Source organism: Cherax quadricarinatus, chromosome 69, assembly GCF_038502225.1.
Source record: "Cherax quadricarinatus isolate ZL_2023a chromosome 69, ASM3850222v1, whole genome shotgun sequence".
Classification (NCBI taxonomy): domain Eukaryota; kingdom Metazoa; phylum Arthropoda; class Malacostraca; order Decapoda; family Parastacidae; genus Cherax; species Cherax quadricarinatus.
This window is the reverse complement of record NC_091360.1, coordinates 23,604,573-23,624,816: the sequence shown is the minus strand read 5'-3', so window position 1 is coordinate 23,624,816 and position 20,244 is coordinate 23,604,573. Positions and strand designations below refer to the sequence as shown.

Sequence of the window (20,244 nt, the reverse complement as noted above, 5' to 3'; positions counted from 1 at the left end):
ATAATAATAATAATAATAATAATAATAATAATTAGTAGTAGGTTGGTAGACAGCAGCCACCCAGGGAGGTACTACTGTCCTGCCAAGTGAGTGTAAAACGAAAGCCTGTAATTGTTTTACATGATGGTAGGATTGCTGGTGTCCTTTTTTCTGTCTCATAAACATGCAAGATTTCAGGTATGTCTTGCTACTTCTACTTACACTTAGGTCATACTACACATATATGCACAAGCATATATATACACACCCCTCTGGGTTTTCTTCTATTTTCTTACTAGTTCTTGTTCTTGTTTATTCCTCTTACCTCCATGGGGAAGTGGAACAGAATTCTTCCTCCGTAAGCCATGTGTGTTGTAAGAGGTGACTAAAATGCCAGGAGCAAGGGGCTAGTAACCCCTTTTCCTGTATATATTACTAAATATATATACAGGTAGTAGGTTGGTAGACAGCAACCACCCAGGGAAGTACATGTACTACCGTCCTGCCAGATGACTGTGAAACAGAAACCTGTAACTGTTTTGCAGGATGGAAGGATTGCTGGTTTCTTTTTCTGTCTCATAAACATGCTAGATAACAGGGATATCTTGCTACTCCTACTTACACTTTGGTCACACTTCACAGACACGCACATGCATATATATATATACATACATCTAGGTTTTTCTCCTTTTTCTAAATAGCTCTTGTTCTTCTTTATTTCTTCTATTGTCCATGGGGAAGTGGAAAAGAATCTTTCCTCCGTAAGCCATGTGTGTCGTATGAGGCGACTAAAATGCTGGGATCAATGGGCTAGTAACCCCTTCTCCTGTAGACATTTACTAAAAAAGAGAAGAAGAAAAACTTTATAAAACTGGGATGCTTGAATGTGCGTGGATGTAGTCCAGATGACAAGAAACAGATGATTGCTGATGTTATGAATGAAAAGAAGTTGGATGTCCTGGCCCTAAGCGAAACAAAGCTGAAGGGGGTAGGGGAGTTTCGGTGGGGGGAAATAAATGGGATTAAATCTGGAGTATCTGAGAGAGTTAGAGCAAAGGAAGGGGTAGCAGAAAGAGGTAAGAGCAGCATGCTAAAGCCAGGATAGATGGGCTAATGAGAGCATAGGCAATGGGGTCGAAGAGGTATGGGGTAGGTTTAAAAATGTAGTGTTAGAGTGTTCAGCAGAAGTTTGTGGTTACAGGAAAGTGGGTGCAGGAGGGAAGAGGAGCGATTGGTGGAATGATGATGTAAAGGGAGTAGTAACGGAGAAAAAGTTAGCATATGAGAAGTTTTTACAAAGTAGAAGTGATGCAAGGAGGGAAGAGTATATGGAGAAAAAGAGAGAAGTTAAGAGAGTGGTGAAGCAATGTAAAAAGAGAGCAAATGAGAGAGTGGGTGAGATGTTATCAACAAATTTTGTTGAAAATAAGAAAAAGTTTTGGAGTGAGATTAACAAGTTAAGAAAGCCTAGAGAACAAATGGATTTGTCAGTTAAAAATAGGAGAGGAGAGTTACTAAATGGAGAGTTAGAGGTATTGGGAAGATGGAGGGAATATTTTGAGGAATTGTTAAATGTTGATGAAGATAGGGAAGCTGTGATTTCGTGTATAGGGCAAGGAGGAATAACATCTTGTAGGAGTGAGGAAGAGCCAGTTGTGAGTGTGGGGGAAGTTCGTGAGGCAGTAGGTAAAATGAAAGGGGGTAAGGCAGCCGGGATTGATGGGATAAAGATAGAAATGTTAAAAGCAGGTGGGGATATAGTTTTGGAGTGGTTGGTGCAATTATTTAATAAATGTATGGAAGAGGGTAAGGTACCTAGGGATTGGCAGAGAGCATGCATAGTTCCTTTGTATAAAGGCAAAGGGGATAAAAGAGAGTGCAAAAATTATAGGGGGATAAGTCTGTTGAGTGTACCTGGTAAAGTGTATGGTAGAGTTATAATTGAAAGAATTAAGAGTAAGATGGAGAATAGGATAGCAGATGAACAAGGAGGCTTTAGGAAAGGTAGGGGGTGTGTGGACCAGGTGTTTACAGTGAAACATATAAGTGAACAGTATTTAGATAAGGCTAAAGAGGTCTTCGTGGCGTTTATGGATTTGGAAAAGGCGTATGACAGGGTGGATAGGGGGGCAATGTGGCAGATGTTGCAAGTGTATGGTGTAGGAGGTAGGTTACTAAAAGCAGTGAAGAGTTTTTACGAGGATAGTGAGGCTCAAGTTAGAGTATGTAGGAAAGAGGGAAATTTTTTCCCAGTAAAAGTAGGCCTTAGACAAGGATGTGTGATGTCACCGTGGTTGTTTAATATATTTATAGATGGGGTTGTAAGAGAAGTAAATGCGAGGGTCTTGGCAAGAGGCGTGGAGTTAAAAGATAAAGAATCACACACAAAGTGGGAGTTGTCACAGCTGCTCTTTGCTGATGACACTGTGCTCTTGGGAGATTCTGAAGAGAAGTTGCAGAGATTGGTGGATGAATTTGGTAGGGTGTGCAAAAGAAGAAAATTAAAGGTGAATACAGGAAAGAGTAAGGTTATGAGGATAACAAAAAGATTAGGTGATGAAAGATTGAATATCAGATTGGAGGGAGAGAGTATGGAGGAGGTGAACGTATTCAGATATTTGGGAGTGGACGTGTCAGCGGATGGGTCTATGAAAGATGAGGTGAATCATAGAATTGATGAGGGAAAAAGAGTGAGTGGTGCACTTAGGAGTCTGTGGAGACAAAGAACTTTGTCCTTGGAGGCAAAGAGGGGAATGTATGAGAGTATAGTTTTACCAACGCTCTTATATGGGTGTGAAGCGTGGGTGATGAATGTTGCAGCGAGGAGAAGGCTGGAGGCAGTGGAGATGTCATGTCTGAGGGCAATGTGTGGTGTGAATATAATGCAGAGAATTCGTAGTTTGGAAGTTAGGAGGAGGTGCGGGATTACCAAAACTGTTGTCCAGAGGGCTGAGGAAGGGTTGTTGAGGTGGTTCGGACATGTAGAGAGAATGGAGCGAAACAGAATGACTTCAAGAGTGTATCAGTCTGTAGTGGAAGGAAGGCGGGGTAGGGGTCGGCCTAGGAAGGGTTGGAGGGAGGGGGTAAAGGAGGTTTTGTGTGCGAGGGGCTTGGACTTCCAGCAGGCATGCGTGAGCGTGTTTGATAGGAGTGAATGGAGACAAATGGTTTTTAATACTTGACGTGCTGTTGGAGTGTGAGCAAAGTAACATTTATGAAGGGATTCAGGGAAACCGGCAGGCCGGACTTGAGTCCTGGAGATGGGAAGTACAGTGCCTGCACTCTGAAGGAGGGGTGTTAATGTTGCAGTTTAAAAACTGTAGTGTAAAGCACCCTTCTGGCAAGACAGTGATGGAGTGAATGATGGTGAAAGTTTTTCTTTTTCGGGCCACCCTGCCTTGGTGGGAATCGGCCAGTGTGATAATAAAAAAAGAAATTAACTAAGCAATGATGAAATCAGTGATAAAACATTATTGTAAACAGATAACTATAAAGCACAAATGAGTATTACAAAGACAGGTCATATGGTTGCTTGCATTGCTGTACATTCAGTCGAATGGAGTATTCTGTTAGGTAGTGTATTTAAAAAAATAATAAAGTTAGATTGGGTCCTAGGTTTAACATTTGTGTGATATAATTGTGAGTAACATATAGGATATACAATTTATAAGGTTCAGTTATTCAGTATTTATTTGGTTTTGAGTGAGTAAGTGATCTTTGAGAAGAGACTTGAATTTATAAACAGGTAGTGTTTCTTTTATATTTACAGGTAATGAATTCCAGATTTTAGGGCCTTTTATGTGCATTGAGTTTTTGCATAGCGTGAGATGGACACGAGGAACATCAAAGAGTGATCTGTGCCTTGTGTTAAGGTCATGTGTTCTGTTGAGGTTGGCAAGGAGATGTTTGAGGGGAGGGTTAATATCAGAGTTAAGTGTTCTATGTATGTAATAGGTGCAATAATAAGTATGGATGTTTTGTATGGTGAGTAGGTTGAGTGTTTTGAATATTGGTGGAGTGTGTTGCCTGTAGTGAGAATTTGTTATCATTCTAACTGCAGCCTTTTGTTGGGTAATTAGTGGTCTGAGATGGTTAATTGCTGTTGAGCCCCATGCACAAATTCCATAGGTGAGATAGGGGTAAATAAGAGAGTGATAAAGGGCCAGGAGGGCTGACTGTGGAACATAGTACTGTATCTTCGATAGTATGCCTACAGTCTTGGAGATTTTCTTAGAAATTTGTTGTATATGTGTATGAAATTTGAGTCTATTATCAAGGTGGATTCCTAGGAATTTTCCCTCTGTTAGCTTTGTGATAAGTGATCCGTTTATTGTTATGTTAAGAAGTACATCTGTAGCTTTGTTACCAAACTGAATGAAGTAGGTTTTGTCAATGTTTAGTGTAAGTTTGTTAGTCCTCATCCAGGTAGATATTTTCTGTAATTCGGTGTTTACAGTATTGGCTAGCGTGACTGGGCTCGGGTGAGAGAAGACGTATGTAGTGTCATCTGCAAAAAGTGTGGGTTTGAGTAATTGCGAAGCATTTGGTAGGTCATTTATGTATAGGAGAAAGAGAAGAGGGCCAAGGACACTTCCCTGTGGGACACCAACTGTAATTGGTTGTGCGGAAGAGCTTGCCCCATTTGCGTACACATATTGGCTTCTGTTGCTGAGGTAAGACTTGAGGTAGTTGAGGGAGTGCCCTCTAATACCATAGTGTGACAATTTTACATGGAGCAAGTCATGGTCAACTGTATCAAAAGCTTTACGTAAGTCAATGAAGATCCCCAGTGGGACTTCTTTTTTCTCTATTGCAGTGTATATATGTTCTAGCATGTGTATAATAGCATCATTAGTATTTTTATTAGGCCTGAATCCAAATTGGCAGGGGTTGAGAATGTTTTGGGAGATGAGGTAGGAGTAGATTCGTTTATGAATTAATTTTTCGAAGATTTTTGAGAGAGGGTGTAAATTGGATATTGGCCTATAGTTATTCAACTCTGTTTGGTCTCCTCCTTTATGGATCGGGGTGACCCTTGCTATTTTGAGAACTGTAGGGAAGGTGGAGGATTCAATGGATTTGTTAAAGAGTGTTGCAATGATTGGTGATAGCACTTGTGACACTTTTTTGTATATAAAGGGTGGTAAGGTATTTAAATCTCCTGCCTTGTTTTTCAGTGCGTTGATAATAAGGGAGACTTCGTATGGGTTAGTCGGAGCTAGGAACAGTGTGTTCAGGTAGTTGCCAGTGAGGTAGTCATTTGGTGGGGTATCTGAGCTTGGGATTTTATTGGCAAGGTTTTGACCTATAGTGGAGAAGAAATCATTGAGTCTGTTTGCTGTTTCTGTTGGTGGGAGTTGGGGTTCATCTGATTTTGCTAATTTTATTTCGCTATGTCGTGATATCTTTTTTGTTCCCAGAATTTCTGATAGGGTCTTCCAGGTCTTTTTTATATCACCTCGTAAGTTGGATAATCTGTTCTCATAATACAATTTTTTTGCCCTTCTTATCAGGGTGGTTAGGATTGACGAGTAACGTATTGTTTGGTCTCTGGTTATGTGACCCATTCTGTACTGTTTTTCATATCGGTGTTTTGTATTTATGGATTTGAGAATGCTGGGTGTTAGCCAGGGACTGTTCAGTCTCTTAGCTGTCATCTGTTTAGTTTTTTAGGGCAGTGCTTGTTATAAAGGTATTGGGGCTTTTTTAGAAAATTATTAAAACATTCGTCAATATCTGTATAGATTTCTAGCCCAGTGTGCCAGTCAATGTTTGTTACTGCTGTTGTGAAGTTATTAATGGCTGCCTCATTGTGAAGTCTGAAGGTGACTTTAGTAGTGTCTTGGGGTATTTTACCAAGAGTTGTTATGAGGAAAGTAGGGTAGTGGTCTGTGGTATTATCTGTAATTATGCCTGATTTTAAAGGGGATATGGTGTTGGTCCAGATGTGGTCAAGTAGGGAAACACTAGTCTCTGTAACTCTTGTAGGTTTTGTTACTGTTGGTAGCAACATGCAGTTACTCATTGTGTTTGTGAATTCAGTAACGTGTGGGTCCTGGTCTTGCAGGAGATTTATATTGAAGTCACCTGAGAGTAGTAAGTGATCTTTGTTCATGCGTGCATCAGTTATCATACTTCCTAGGTTTTGACTAAATTGGCTAATGTTTGATTGTGGAACTCTGTAGATGTTTATCACTGTGAGAGGTTTTTGTAGGTATTTGGATTTGAATTTAGCTATTATATATTCCCCATGTTCATCCCTTGTGCAAGTATTAGTGATACATTCTAGTTGGTCTGAGTAGTATATAGCAGTGCCACCCCCTTGTTGGTCTGGCCTACAGTTGTGTATGGCTGTGTAACCAGGAATGGCATAGACATCTGTAGTATCAGGCTTTAGCCAGGTTTCAGTTAGTGTAATGATGGACATATTGGCATGCAAGGAATTTAGTAATGCTAGGAGATCATCATAATGCTTGCTTAAAGATCTGATATTGTAGTTAAAGATAGTTATGTTGTTGTTAGCTCTGAGAAGTGCCTTTGATTGTTCTGCTGTGTAGTAATTACAGTAACTGTTTGAATCATTTAAGTCATTAAATAAGAGGTTGGTATCAGGATCAATGCTTGTAATCATAAGATTTGTAGTGAATCTATAGTTAGAATTAAGTAAAAAATAAAGTAAATATTCTAAAGCTAAAAAAAAATAGCACCTGAATTATTTAAATGTAAAAATAATGAGCTAAGGTAGTTTTTTAAAGCTAAAATAAAGGAGACAATATAAAAAGGACTAAAATAATTTGTGGTGAACAAATAAAGTGATGATCAAATAATGGAGCTTGGGAATATGATAGTAGGTAGTACTTTAAAGGTAATTCTTTAAAGTTAGAATTATAATATAAAATTATAATATAAAAGGGACTAATATAAGTTGGGGTGAACAATAAAGTGGTAATCAAATAATTGCACTAAGGTCTAATATAATGACTTTTGTGGAGTCTATGTTTTGAGCTAGAATGAGCTATAGTACAACTAGATTTAATTTAATAATATAACAATACAAATTAAAAATAGCACCAGTCTCTCACTAGTAACTGCAATATGGTCTAATATAATGAATTTGGTATTGACTATAGTACAACTGAGTTTAATCTAATAATATAAAAAAGGCACAAGACTCTCAATTGTAATTGCACTAAGGTGTTATATAAGTTGTTTGCAAGAATTAGGGTATAACTAGATTTAAATTGACAAGATAAAATATACAAGTTAAGGTAGCAAAAGAATAAAAAAAGTAGAAAAAAAAATATATGAGGTAGTTGGTACTAGTTAGCAAAAGATAGTTAAGGGCCTTGAACAATAATATGATTGAAAAATACACTAATTGCACACACAATATAGTCACTAAGATATGAAAACAATCTTAGAGTAGGAATTATAATACAAACTTATAATATAAAAATACAAATTGAAATGGTACTTGCAATTGCACTAGAGTCTGGTATAGGTTGTTGACAAGATCAGGAGTATAACTAGATTTAAATTGACAAAATATAATTCACAATTAAAGTACCAAAAGAATAATAGTAAAAAAATAACAAGGGTAATGTCTTGGTTATAATATGATAGTAAGATGGTAGACAGGTACACAGGTACACAGGTACAAAGGATAATATAAAGGTTGGAGTTGAATATACAAACTTGAAAATTTGGCAACAAAATGTTATGGGAAGTATAAAATAATGTTTAATGTACAAAAGTAAAATTGACTGGTAGTAAATATGGTGTTTAATAAAATTTTAGTAAGTAATAATGATTACAAAAAAGTGAAAAAGTAATGTTTATTTCATTCAATACTGCACTGGTAGTTATACTAGAGGTTATATGGCAGTACAAGGTAATTAAGAGTACTCTAAGATAGTAAATGTGGTATTAAAACAGGTAAAGGTAATTAGACGAGTAATGGTTATTAAATGTCAAAAATGTTAAGAGTAAATTGAAATTATAGTAAAAATGATAATTATTAATTTTAGTAAGTAATATCAATTGATAGTATTTAAAAAATATGAGGTAATAATATGGACAGAGAAAGTATCAATTCAGCTAATGTTTAAGCAAACAATAGTAAATAAGAAAATTACATAAGGTGACTTATGCTTACTAGTAAAATCACAAAATGAGGTAGTTGATTATTTAATTACTAAGAGATTGTACAATGAAATTTGAACAATAATGGAGCAAAACATACACTACACTACGTAGGCTTTTAGGTTGGACATTGTTTAGTTATTCTCTGTAAGATTAGTATCCCTGAGAAATCGTGATAGATCATTCTCGTTCGTTATTGTGTACAGTTGACCTACATTTGTTTTCCTAACAAGAATTTTCCCATCTCGTGTGAAGCATTGGTGTATTGTGTCATTATTCTCCCGCTTAAGTTTTCTGACTCTATAAAAGAGGTTCTGACGTTTTTTGGTAAGACACTCGTTTATGTATACCTCTTTCTTTACTTTAATAGATGCAATAATTAAGTCTTTTTTCCTGTCATGTGAGTGGAATCTAAGCATAACATTTTTTCTACCATGGGATCCTAGTAACCTGGCTTCTTTTATTTCAGACTCTGGTACAATAACACTTGTTTGGTCCTTTATGATCTGCAGAGTAATTTCTTTACTATTTGTTTGGTTCATATCACTGGGAAAAAGTGGACTGTTAACTATTAGTGCGTCCGATAGTTTATCTTGTTCAGTTTTATCTTCTTGGAGAGCAAAGTAGTCACTGAACTGGTTATCTAAGTTGTTCTTCCATTCTTTTATTGCTTCTTCAACCTTTGTATTAAGAGATATTATTTGTTGGGTATGGCTATCTATGACTGTCTGGATGGTCTTGTCACAGTTTGTCATTCCTGGTGTTGATAACTTTTGTTCAAGACTGAGGATTTTGTTCTCGAGTTGTGTCATCCTGGTGTCTTGTTTTGTTAGCGTCTCTCGAAGATTCATGTTTTCAATAACTAAGTTGGAGATGTATGTTTTTAGGGTATTTGGATCGTTGGTCATACCTGAGAGACTACTTGGTAGGTTGAATCCGGGGAAGAGAGGGGAGGATGGGCTGGTGGCAGCCATGTTTGTTGTTATTGTTGTGGTGTCGCCTTGAGCGGTGGTGAGTGGGGTGGTTGCTGGGCCGGCGTCCTCCTGACTACACTTGTTGAATAGTTGATTTTTCGGTGTTTTCTTGCTGGCCTTGGTGCTGTTTCCTCTTAGATTGCGCCTCATAATACTACAGGAATTGTTGTAGTTAAGAAGAAGTTGTAGTTATACAAAGCTTAGGGTTACGTTGTTCGGCTGGCATAATGTTGAAGGATCAGTTATGGAAGGAGAAAAGAGAATATGAATGTGTAAATTCAAGAATTAGGTGGATTAAAGTAAAGGTTGGATGTGAAAAGTGGGTCATAATAAGCGTGTATGCACCTGGAGAAGAGAGGAATGCAGAGGAGAGAGAGAGATTTTGGGAGATGTTAAGTGAATGTATAGGAGCCTTTGAACCAAGTGAGAGACATATTTTAAGAAAAAGAGGATAAAAAAGTATACAAGATATGATGTAGGGCGAAATGACAGTAGTTTGTTGGATTATGTATTGGTAGATAAAAGACTGTTGAGTAGACTTCAGGATGTACATGTTTATAGAGGGGCTACAGATATATCAGATCACTTTTTAGTTGTAGCTACACTGAGAGTAAAAGGTAGATGGGATACAAGGAGAATAGAAGCATCAGGGAAGAGAGAGGTGAAGGTTTATAAACTAAAAGAGGAGGCAGTTAGGGTAAGATATAAACAGCTATTGGAGGATAGATGGGCTAATGAGAGCATAGGCAATGGGGTCGAAGATGTATGGGGTAGGTTTAAAAATGTAGTGTTGGAGTGTTCAGCAGAAGTTTGTGGTTACAGGAAGGTGGGTGCGGGAGGGAAGAGGAGCGATTGGTGGAATGATGATGTAAAGAGAGTAGTAAGGGAGAAAAAGTTAGCATATGAGAAGTTTTTACAAAGTAGAAGTAATGCAAGGAGGGAAGAGTATATGGAGAAAAAGAGAGAGGTTAAGAGAGTGGTGAAGCAATGTAAAAAGAGAGCAAATGAGAGAGTGGGTGAGATGTTATCAACAAATTTTGTTGAAAATAAGAAAAAGTTTTAGAGTGAGACTAAGAAGTTAACCCTTTGAGGGTTTCGGACGTACTAGTACGTCTTACGCTCAGGGGTTTTTGACGTACTAGTACGCATAAATTCTAGCGCCGTCAAATCTCGTGGGAAAAGGCTGGTAGGCCTCCATATGAAAGAATGGATCTATGTGGTCAGTGTGCACAGTATAAAAAAAATCCTGCAGCACACAGTGCATAATGAGAAAAAAAACTTTCACCGTTTTTTTGGCATAAAACAGCGACTTTGCACTGTATTTTCGTATGGGATTTATTGTTGTATTCTAGTTTTCTTGGTCTCATTTTATAGAATGGAATGCATATCACAGAAATTGAGATGATTTTCACTGGTTTTACAATGAAAAGTACCTTGAAATTGAGCTCAAAGTAGCAGAAATGTTCGATTTTTACCAAAGTTCAAAAGTAAACAAATCATGCCAAGCGTCCAATACACGTCAACTGGTGAGTCTAACATTCTTTTGCAAGTGCGCCAATATGATTTATATCATTTTTTACACTAATGCAGTAGTCTGCATAACAGTAAATCTTCTATTTTTCGTGAGAATAAAAATTCAAAGTGGAAAGCAAAAGAATGTAAGAGGGGCCTTGAGACGTGACTAAAGAACAGAAGAAATGTCATTTTAGTGCCAGGAATGTATTTCTTGTTTGTTCTGGACCCTATTCGGAAATTGGCATTTTCTGAAATTTGTGTGAAATTGGCAAAATTGCTAAATTCTGACCACTGTATTGGATAGTTGAAAATGGTAAATGGGTGGTTTCTTGCACTCATGCAATAGAAAAAATGTAGTTCTAGCGAAATATTCATGTTTTTTGTCGACTAGTACAGAGGAATTGGCCGAAAATGGGGCTCAAACTGGGCAAAATCGCCGATGCATAAACATCGCCGAGACCGCTAACTTCGCGAGAGCATAATTCCGTAAGTTTTCCATCAAATCTCATAATTTTGGTGTCATTATGATTGGGAAAAGATTCTCTATCTTTTCATAAGAAAAAATTATTTTTTTTTTTTTAAATTTGGCCGACCCTGAGAACGAGTTTCTGAGAGGGCCCGTCGACCCTCAAAGGGTTAAGGAAGCCTAGAGAACAAATGGATTTTTAAGTTAAAAATAGGAGAGGAGAGTTATTAAATGGAGAGTTAGAGGTATTGGGAAGATGGAGGGAATATTTTGAGGAATTGTTAAATGTTGATGAAGATAGGGAAGCTGTGATTTCGTGATTTCGTGTATAGGGCAAGGAGGAATAACATCTTGTAGGAGTGAGGAAGAGCCAGTTGTGAGTGTGGGGGAAGTTCGTGAGGCAGTAGGTAAAATGAAAGGGGGTAAGGCAGCCGGGATTGATGGGATAAAGATAGAAATGTTAAAAGCAGGTGGGGATATAGTTTTGGAGTGGTTGGTGCAATTATTTAATAAATGTATGGAAGAGGGTAAGGTACCTAGGGATTGGCAGAGAGCATGCATAATTCCTTTGTATAAAGGCAAAGGGGACAAAAGAGAGTGCAAAAATTATAGGGGGATAAGTTTGTTGAGTGTACCTGGTAAAGTGTATGGTAGAGTTATTATTGAAAGAATTAAGAGTAAGACGGAGAATAGGATAGCAGATGAACAAGGAGGCTTTAGGAAAGGTAGGGTGTGTGTGGACCAGGTGTTTACAATGAAACACATAAGTGAACAGTATTTAGATAAGGCTAAAGAGGTCTTTGTGGCATTTATGGATTTGGAAAAGGCATATGACACGGTGGATAGGGGGGCAATGTGGCAGATGTTGCAGGTGTATGGTGTAGGAGGTAGGTTACTGAAAGCAGTGAAGAGTTTTTATGAGGATAGTGAGGCTCAAGTTAGAGTATGTAGGAAAGAGGGAAATTATTTCCCAGTAAAAGTAGGCCTTAGACAAGGATATGTGATGTCACCGTGGTTGTTTAATGTATTTATAGATGGGGTTGTAAGAGAAGTAAATGCGAGAGTCTTGGCAAGAGGCATGGAGTTAAAAGATAAAGAATCACACATAAAGTGGGAGTTGTCACAGTTGCTCTTTGCTGATGACACGGTGCTCTTTGGAGATTCTGAAGAGAAGTTGCAGAGATTGGTGGATGAATTTGGTAGGGTATGCAAAAGAAGAAAATTAAAAGTGAATACAGAAAAGAGTAAGGTTATAAGGAAAACAAAAAGATTAGGTGATGAAAGATTGGATATCAGACTGGAGGGAGAGGGTATGGATGAGGTGAATGTATTCAGATATTTGGGAGTGGACGTGTCAGCGGATGGGTCTATGAAAGATGAGGTGAATCATAGAATTGATGAGGGGAAAAGGGTGAGTGGTGCACTTAGGAGTCTGTGGAGACAAAGAACTTTGTCCTTGGAGGCAAAGAGGGGAATGTATGAGAGTATAGTTTTTACCAACGCTCTTATATGGTTATATGGGTGTGAAGCATGGGTGATGAATGTTGCAGCAAGGAGAAGGCTGGAGGCAGTGGAGATGTCATGTCTGAGGGCAATGTGTGGTGTGAATATAATGCAGAGAATTCGTAGTTTGGAAGTTAGGAGGAGGTGCGGGATTACCAAAACTGTTGTCCAGAGGGCTGAGGAAGGGTTGTTGAGGTGGTTCGGACATGTAGAGAGAATGGAGCAAAACAGAATGACTTCAAGAGTGTATCAGTCTGTAGTGGAAGGAAGGCGGGGTAGGGGTTGGCCTAGGAAAGGTTGGAGGGAGGGGGTAGAGGAGGTTTTGTGTGTGAGGGGCTTGGACTTCCTGCAGGCATGTGTGAGCTTGTTTGATAGGAGTGAATGGAGACAAATGGTTTTTAATACTTGACGTGCTGTTGGAGTGTGAGCAAAGTAACATTTATGAAGGGGTTCAGGGAAACCGGCAGGCCGGACTTGAGTCCTGGAGATGGGAAGTAGAGTGCCTGCACTCTGAAGGAGGGGTGTTAATGTTGCAGTTTAAAAACTGTAGTGTGAAGCACCCTTCTGGCAAGACAGTGATGGAGTGAATGATGGTGAAAGTTTTTCTTTTTCGGGCCACCCTGCCTTGGTGGGAATTGGCCAGTGTGATAATATAATAATAAATAAATAATTACTAAATATAAAAGGAGAAACTTTCGTTTTTCCTTTTGGGCCACCCCGCCTCGGTGGGATACGGCTGGTGTGTTGAAAGAAAGAATGATGATAATAATAATAATAATAATAATAATAATAATCATAATAATAATAATAATTAATAATAATAATAATAATAATAATAATAATAATAATAATAATAATAATAATAATAAAGATTACTAAAAAGAATAAGAAGAAAATTGTCAAAGTGGGAAGTCTGAATGTGCGTGAATGTTGTGCAAATGATAAGAAAGAGATGATTGTGGATGTTATGAATGAGAAGAAGCTGGATGTCCTGGCTTTAAGTGAAACAAAGCTGAAGGGGGTGGGAGAGTTTCAATGGAGAGGAATAAATGGGATTAGGTCAGGGGTTTCAAATAGAGTTAGAGCTAAAGAAGGAGTAGCAATAATGTTGAAGGATAAGCTATGGCAGGAAAAGAGGGACTACAAATGTATAAATTCAAGGATTATGTGGAGTAAAATAAAGATTGGATGTGAAAAGTGGGTTATAGTAAGCGTGTATGCACCTGGAGAAGAGAGAAGTGTAGAGGAGAGAGAGAGATTTTGGGAAATGTTGAGTGAATGCGTGGGGAGTTTTGAATCAAGTGTGAGAGTAATGGTGGTTGGGGATTTCAATGCTAAAGTGGGTAAAAATGTTGTGGAGGGAGTAGTAGGTAAATTTGGGGTGTCAGGGGTAAATGTAAATGGGGAGCCTTTAATTGAGCTATGTGTAGAAAGAGATTTGGTAATAAGTAATACATATTTTATGAAAAAGACGATAAATAAATATACAAGGTATGATGTAGCACGTAATGAAAGTAGTTTGTTAGATTATGTATTGGTGGATAAAAGGTTGATGGGTAGGCTCCAGGATGTACATGTTTATAGAGGGGCAACTGATATATCAGATCATTATTTAGTTATAGCTACAGTTAGAGTAAGAGGTAGATGGGAAAAGAGGAAGGTGGCAACAACAAGTAAGAGGGAGGTGAAAGTGTATAAACTAAGGGAGGAGGAAGTTCGGGTGAGATATAAGCGACTATTGGCAGAAAGGTGGGCTAGTGTAAAGATGAGTAGTGGGGGGGTTGAAGAGGGATGGAATAGTTTTAAAAATGCAGTATTAGAATGTGGGGCAGAAGTTTGTGGTTATAGGAGGGTGGGAGCAGGAGGAAAGAGGAGTGATTGGTGGAATGATAAAGTAAGGGGTGTGATAAAAGAGAAAAAGGTAGCTTATGAGAGGTTTTTACAAAGCAGAAGTGTTATAAGAAGAGCAGAGTATATGGAGAGTAAAAGAAAGGTGAAGAGAGTGGTGAGAGAGTGCAAAAGGAGAGCAGATGATAGAGTGGGAGAGGCACTGTCAAGAAATTTTAATGAAAATAAGAAAAATTTTGGAGTGAGTTAAACAAGTTAAGAAAGCCTAGGGAAAGTATGGATTTGTCAGTTAAAAACAGAGTAGGGAGTTAGTAGATGGGGAGAGGGAGGTATTAGGTAGATGGCGAGAATATTTTGAGGAACTTTTAAATGTTGAGGAAGAAAGGGAGGCGGTAATTTCATGCACTGGCCAGGGAGGTATACCATCTTTTAGGAGTGAAGAAGAGCAGAATGTAAGTGTGGTGGAGGTACGTGAGGCATTACGTAGAATGAAAGGGGGTAAAGCAGCTGGAACTGATGGGATCATGACAGAAATGTTAAAAGCAGGGGGGTATATAGTGTTGGAGCGGTTGGTACTTTTGTTTAATAAATGTATGAAAGAGGGGAAGGTACCTAGGGATTGGCAGAGAGCATGTATAGTCCCTTTATATAAAGGGAAAGGGGACAAAAGAGATTGCAAAAATTATAGAGGAATAAGTTTACTGAGTATACCAGGAAAAGTATACGGTAGGGTTGTAATTGAAAGAATTAGAGGTAAGACAGAATGTAGGATTGCGGATGAGCAGGGAGGTTTCAGAGTGGGTAGGGGATGTGTAGATCAAGTGTTTACATTGAAGCATATATGTGAACAGTATTTAGATAAAGGTAGGGAAGTTTTTATTGCATTTATGGATTTAGAAAAGGCATATGATAGAGTGGATAGAGGAGCAATGTGGCAGATGTTGCAAGTATATGGAATAGGTGGTAAGTTACTAAATGCTGTAAAGAGTTTTTATGAGGATAGTGAGGCTCAGGTTAGGGTGTGTAGAAGAGAGGGAGAATACTTCCCGGTAAAAGTAGGTCTTAGACAGGGATGTGTAATGTCACCATGGTTGTTTAATATATTTATAGATGGGGTTGTAAAAGAATAGGGTGTTCGGGAGAGGGGTGGGATTAAATTATGGGGAATCAAATTCAAAATGGGAATTGACACAGTTACTTTTTGCTGATGATACTGTGCTTATGGGAGATTCTAAAGAAAAATTGCAAAGGTTAGTGGATGAGTTTGGGAATGTGTGTAAAGGTAGAAAGTTGAAAGTGAACATAGAAAAGAGTAAGGTGATGAGAGTATCAAATGATTTAGATAAAGAAAAATTGGATATCAAATTGGGGAGGAGGAATATGGAAGAAGTAAATGTTTTCAGATACAGTAGACCCCCGCATAACGATCACCTCCGAATGCGACCAATTATGTAAGTGTATTTATGTAAGTGCGTTTGTACGTGTATGTTTGGGGGTCTGAAATGGACTAATCTACTTCACAACATTCCTTATGGGAACAAATTCGGTCAGTACTGGAACCTGAACATACTTCTGGAGTGAAAAAATATTGTTAACTGGGGGTCCACTGTACATGGGAGTTGACGTGTCGGCGGATGGATTTATGAAGGATGAGGTTAATCATAGAATTGATGAGGGAAAAAAGGTGAGTGGTGCGTTGAGGTATACGTGGAGTCAAAAAACGTTATCTATGGAGGCAAAGAAGGGAATGTATGAAAGTACGTATAGTAGTAACAACACTCTTATATGGATGTGAAGCTTGGGTGGTAAATGCAAGAGTGAGGAGACGGTTGGAGGCAGTGGAGATGTCCTGTCTAAGGGCAATGTGTGGTGTAAATATTATGCAGAAAATTCGGAGTGTGGAAATTAGGAAAAGGTGTGGAGTAATAAAAGCATTAGTCAGAGGGCAGAAGAGGGGTTGTTGAGGTGGTTTGGTCATTTAGAGAGAATGGATCAAAGTAGAATGACATGGAAAGCATATAAATCTACAGGGGAAGGAAGTAGGGGTAGGGGTCGTCCTCGAAAGGGTTGGAGAGAGGGGGTAAAGGAGGTTTTGTGGGCAAGGGGCTTGGACTTCCAGCAAGTGTGCATGAGCGTGTTAGATAGGAATGAATGGAGACGAATGATACTTGGGACCTGACGATCTGTTGGAGTGTGAGCAGGGTAACATTTAGGGAAGGGATTCAGGGAAACCGGTTATTTTCATATAGTCGGACTTGAGTCCTGGAAATGGGAAGTACAATGCCTGCACTTTAAAGGAGGGTTTTGGGATATTGGCAGTTTGGAGGGATATGTTGTGTATCTTTATACGTATATGCTTCTAAACTGTTGTATTCTGAGCACCTCTGCAAAAACAGTGATAATTTGTGAGTGTGGTGAAAGTGTTGAATGATGATGAAAGTATTTTCTTTTTGGGGATTTTCTTTCTTTTTTGGGTCACCCTGCCTCGGTGGGAGACGGCCGACTTGATGAAAAAAAAAAAAAAAAAAAAAAAAAAAAAAAAAAAATAAAAAAATAATAATAATAATAATAATAATAATAATAATAATAATAATAATAATAATAATAATAATAATAATAATAATAGTAGTAGTAGGTAGTAGGTTGGTAGACAGCAACCGCCCAGGGAGGTACTACCGTCCTTCCAAGTGAGTGTAAAACGAAAGCCTATACAGTGGACCCCCGGTTTACGATCAGCTCCGAATGTGACCAATTATGTATGTGTATTTATGTAAGTGCGTTTGTATGTGTATGTTTGGGGGTCTGAAATGGACTAATCTAATTCACAATATTCCTTATGGGAACAAATTCGGTCAGTACTGGCACCTGAACATACTTCTGGAATGAAATAATATCGTAAACCGGGGGTCCACTGCAATTGTTTTACATGATGGTAGGATTGCTGGTGTCCATTTTTCTGTCTCATAAACATGCAAGGTTTCAGGTATGTCTTGCTACTTCTACTTACACTTAGGTCACACTACACATACACGTACAAGCATACATATATATACAAACCCCTCTGGGTTTTCTTCTATTTTCTTGCTAGTTCTTGTTCTTGTTTATTTCCTCTTACCTCCATGGGGAAGTGGAATAGAATTCTTCCTCCGTAAGCCATGCGTGTTGTCAGAGGTGACTAAAATGCCGGGAGCAAGGGGCTAGTAACCCCTTTTCCTGTATAAATTACTAAATTTAAAAAGAAAAACTTTCGTTTGTTTTTTTAGGGCCACCCTGCCTTGGTGGGATGTGGCCAGTTTGTTGAAAAAAAAAATACACTACATTACTTACATTATACTATTCACTGATCTACTCCTACCTCACCTATGCTATTTGTGCCTGGGGATCCACAACAGCAACTCACCTAAAGCCAATAATAACCCAACAAAAAGCTGCAGTAAGAATTATCACGGAGTCTAATGCTACGCAACACCCCACCCCCCCACTCTTCAAAGACTTAAACTTACTGTACAAAACATTCACACCTACTACTGTGCAACCTATATTTACAGAACCATAAAATCTAATGTTAACCCTGAACTAAAACACTTTCTTGATAGTTGCAATAGGACCCATAGACACAACACCAGACAAAAAAATCTCTATGACATTCCTTGTGTCTGGCTAAATCTCCTCAAAAATTTGATGTACATAAAAGGGCCTAAAATCTGGAACTCCTGCCTGAAAACTCGAGAACTGCCAGCCATCCGGTCATCCATCCATCCATCCATTCTCGTTTTATACCACTACCAGTGGTATTAAAAATGAAAGGATGTTGCACAGATGTTGTATATGGGTTATTATCGAGGGTTTTGATATTTCCTTCACCGCTTGTGCCCGCATCCATCTCAAAGCCACTAAACTCTGGGTCAACATCACTTTCCCCTTAAAAGGGGAGTGTTAATATGACATGACATCAGTGAACCCCTAGTGTTTGCCATGCTATTTGCTCTAGCTGGGGCTCAATTGAACTGGTACTCCCACAAGGTACTAAGTGGTCCCAGATTTTTGTAATACTGCACACACCGAGTGTTAGCACCCATTCTATACTGACTAGACATCTCAGGCCAATCGTACCAAATTTGGAGGGAGGAGAAATAAAACGCTGATCTATGTTTGGAGTGCTAGCAGTAATAATGTAGATCTATGTTTAGACAGCTAAAGGGTTAACAATGGTGTTGAGTGAGGGTAGATTTGGGTGGGAGATGACAAAAGTCGTGTCGTCAGCAAAGAGAATAAGTGTAAGTTGTTGTGATATGCTTGGAAGATCGTTGATGTATAAAAGGAAAAGGAGGGGGCCAAGAACGCTTCCCTGTGTTACACCAGTGTCCATGGGTCTGGTTTAGGAGGTTGTGTCCTTGATAGAGACGTATTGCTTTCTATTAGTAAGATAGGACATGATGAATGCAAGTGCATGGCCTCTTATACCATAATGATCAAGCTTGAGGAGTAGGATGCTGTGACTTACTGTATCAAAAGCTTTCTTAAGGTCAATAAAGAATCCAAGCAAGTATTTGTTTTTTCCAGTGTTGTGTAAGTAGGTCTAGCATTTTTATTGTTGCGTCATTTGTGCTTTTGTTTCTCCTGAAGCCAAACTGATAGATGCTGAGGATGCTTTGTGATATTATGAAGGAATATAACCTACTGTGTACGAGCTTCTCAAAGATTTTGGAAAGTAAAGGCAAGTTCGATATTGGCCATAGGAAAGCACTGCTTTGGTAACAGAGTTGTGGATGAGTGGAACAAACTCCCAAGTAATGTAAATGAGGCTAAAATATTATGTAATTTTAAAAGTAGGTTAGACAAATACGTGAGTGGGTGTGAGTTGGACCTGACAGACTTGGGCTGGTGGGTCTGATGCACTGCCTTGTGGTTGTTAACCTTCAGTATAAACATTGTGGTTAATCTGTAGTACAAACACTGTGGTTAACCTCCAGTATAAACATTGTGTGATGTGTAAAAGTAGTGAAGACAAAATATAAATCATGGTTACCATAAAACGCACGTGACACTTGTGAAACTCCTCCACTTCCTTCATGCATAACGACTGAACAAAGTCATTTTTCTTGAAGCATGCAAACAAGATGGCCATTTCTTGAAGACAAGCAACACCTGCAATAAGAGATACAACACATGAGGTCTCCATTATTCTGCTTTACAGAGACATGTTTTTCTTATCCTCAGATAACTTAGGTACAGGAGGTGCCCGTTCGTATGTCTCAAAGGCTAACGACCCCAAACAGTAAGTGAAAATTGGCAGTGGGTGGAAAAGAGCAACTTATTCATTATCAAGTGTCTAAAATGCCTGATAATATGTTTATACTATCATATATTAGGAATAAAGTGCTCAATACACCTACCTTAAAAAAAATATAAATAAAATAAATACACAGTACATACAATACAGCAGGGCCCCACTTATACGGCGGGTTAGGTTTCAGGCTATCGCCGGAAAGCAGAACGCTATTTTTTCCATTTATAAATGCATATAAATGCCAGACAACAAGTTTGCATTAAATTATATTAAGTTAGTAATAGAACCAGGCATTAAAAAACACAAAAAGTAAAATACATACACAGTACATTCATTACTTATCTTAAAGTATTTGTAATCTTAATGTAGGGAGAGAGGTAAGTAGTAGTTATTTGTAGGAAGTCAGGTGCAGGTAGCCCTGGCTCCTTGTCTCATACTTAATATACAATATTTAAAACAGCCCAGAGAGTTAAAATATACATACAGTACACTCTTTATTTACTTTAAAATATGTGCAGTGTTAATGT

General features: G+C 38.4%; 1 protein-coding gene across 1 annotated transcript in view; it reads right to left on the bottom strand.

Moving 5' to 3' along the window:
• LOC128701883 (small ribosomal subunit protein mS37) overlaps window positions 1–19,575 on the bottom strand; it is a gene marked incomplete at its 5' end in the record, with an annotated part of 52,781 nt that extends 33,206 nt beyond the window's left edge. Inside the window, 1 exon segment of the mRNA XM_070099875.1 lies at window positions 19,457–19,575. Coding sequence (XP_069955976.1) covers window positions 19,457–19,575 — 119 coding nt within the window.
• Window positions 19,576–20,244: the final 669 nt, after the last annotated feature.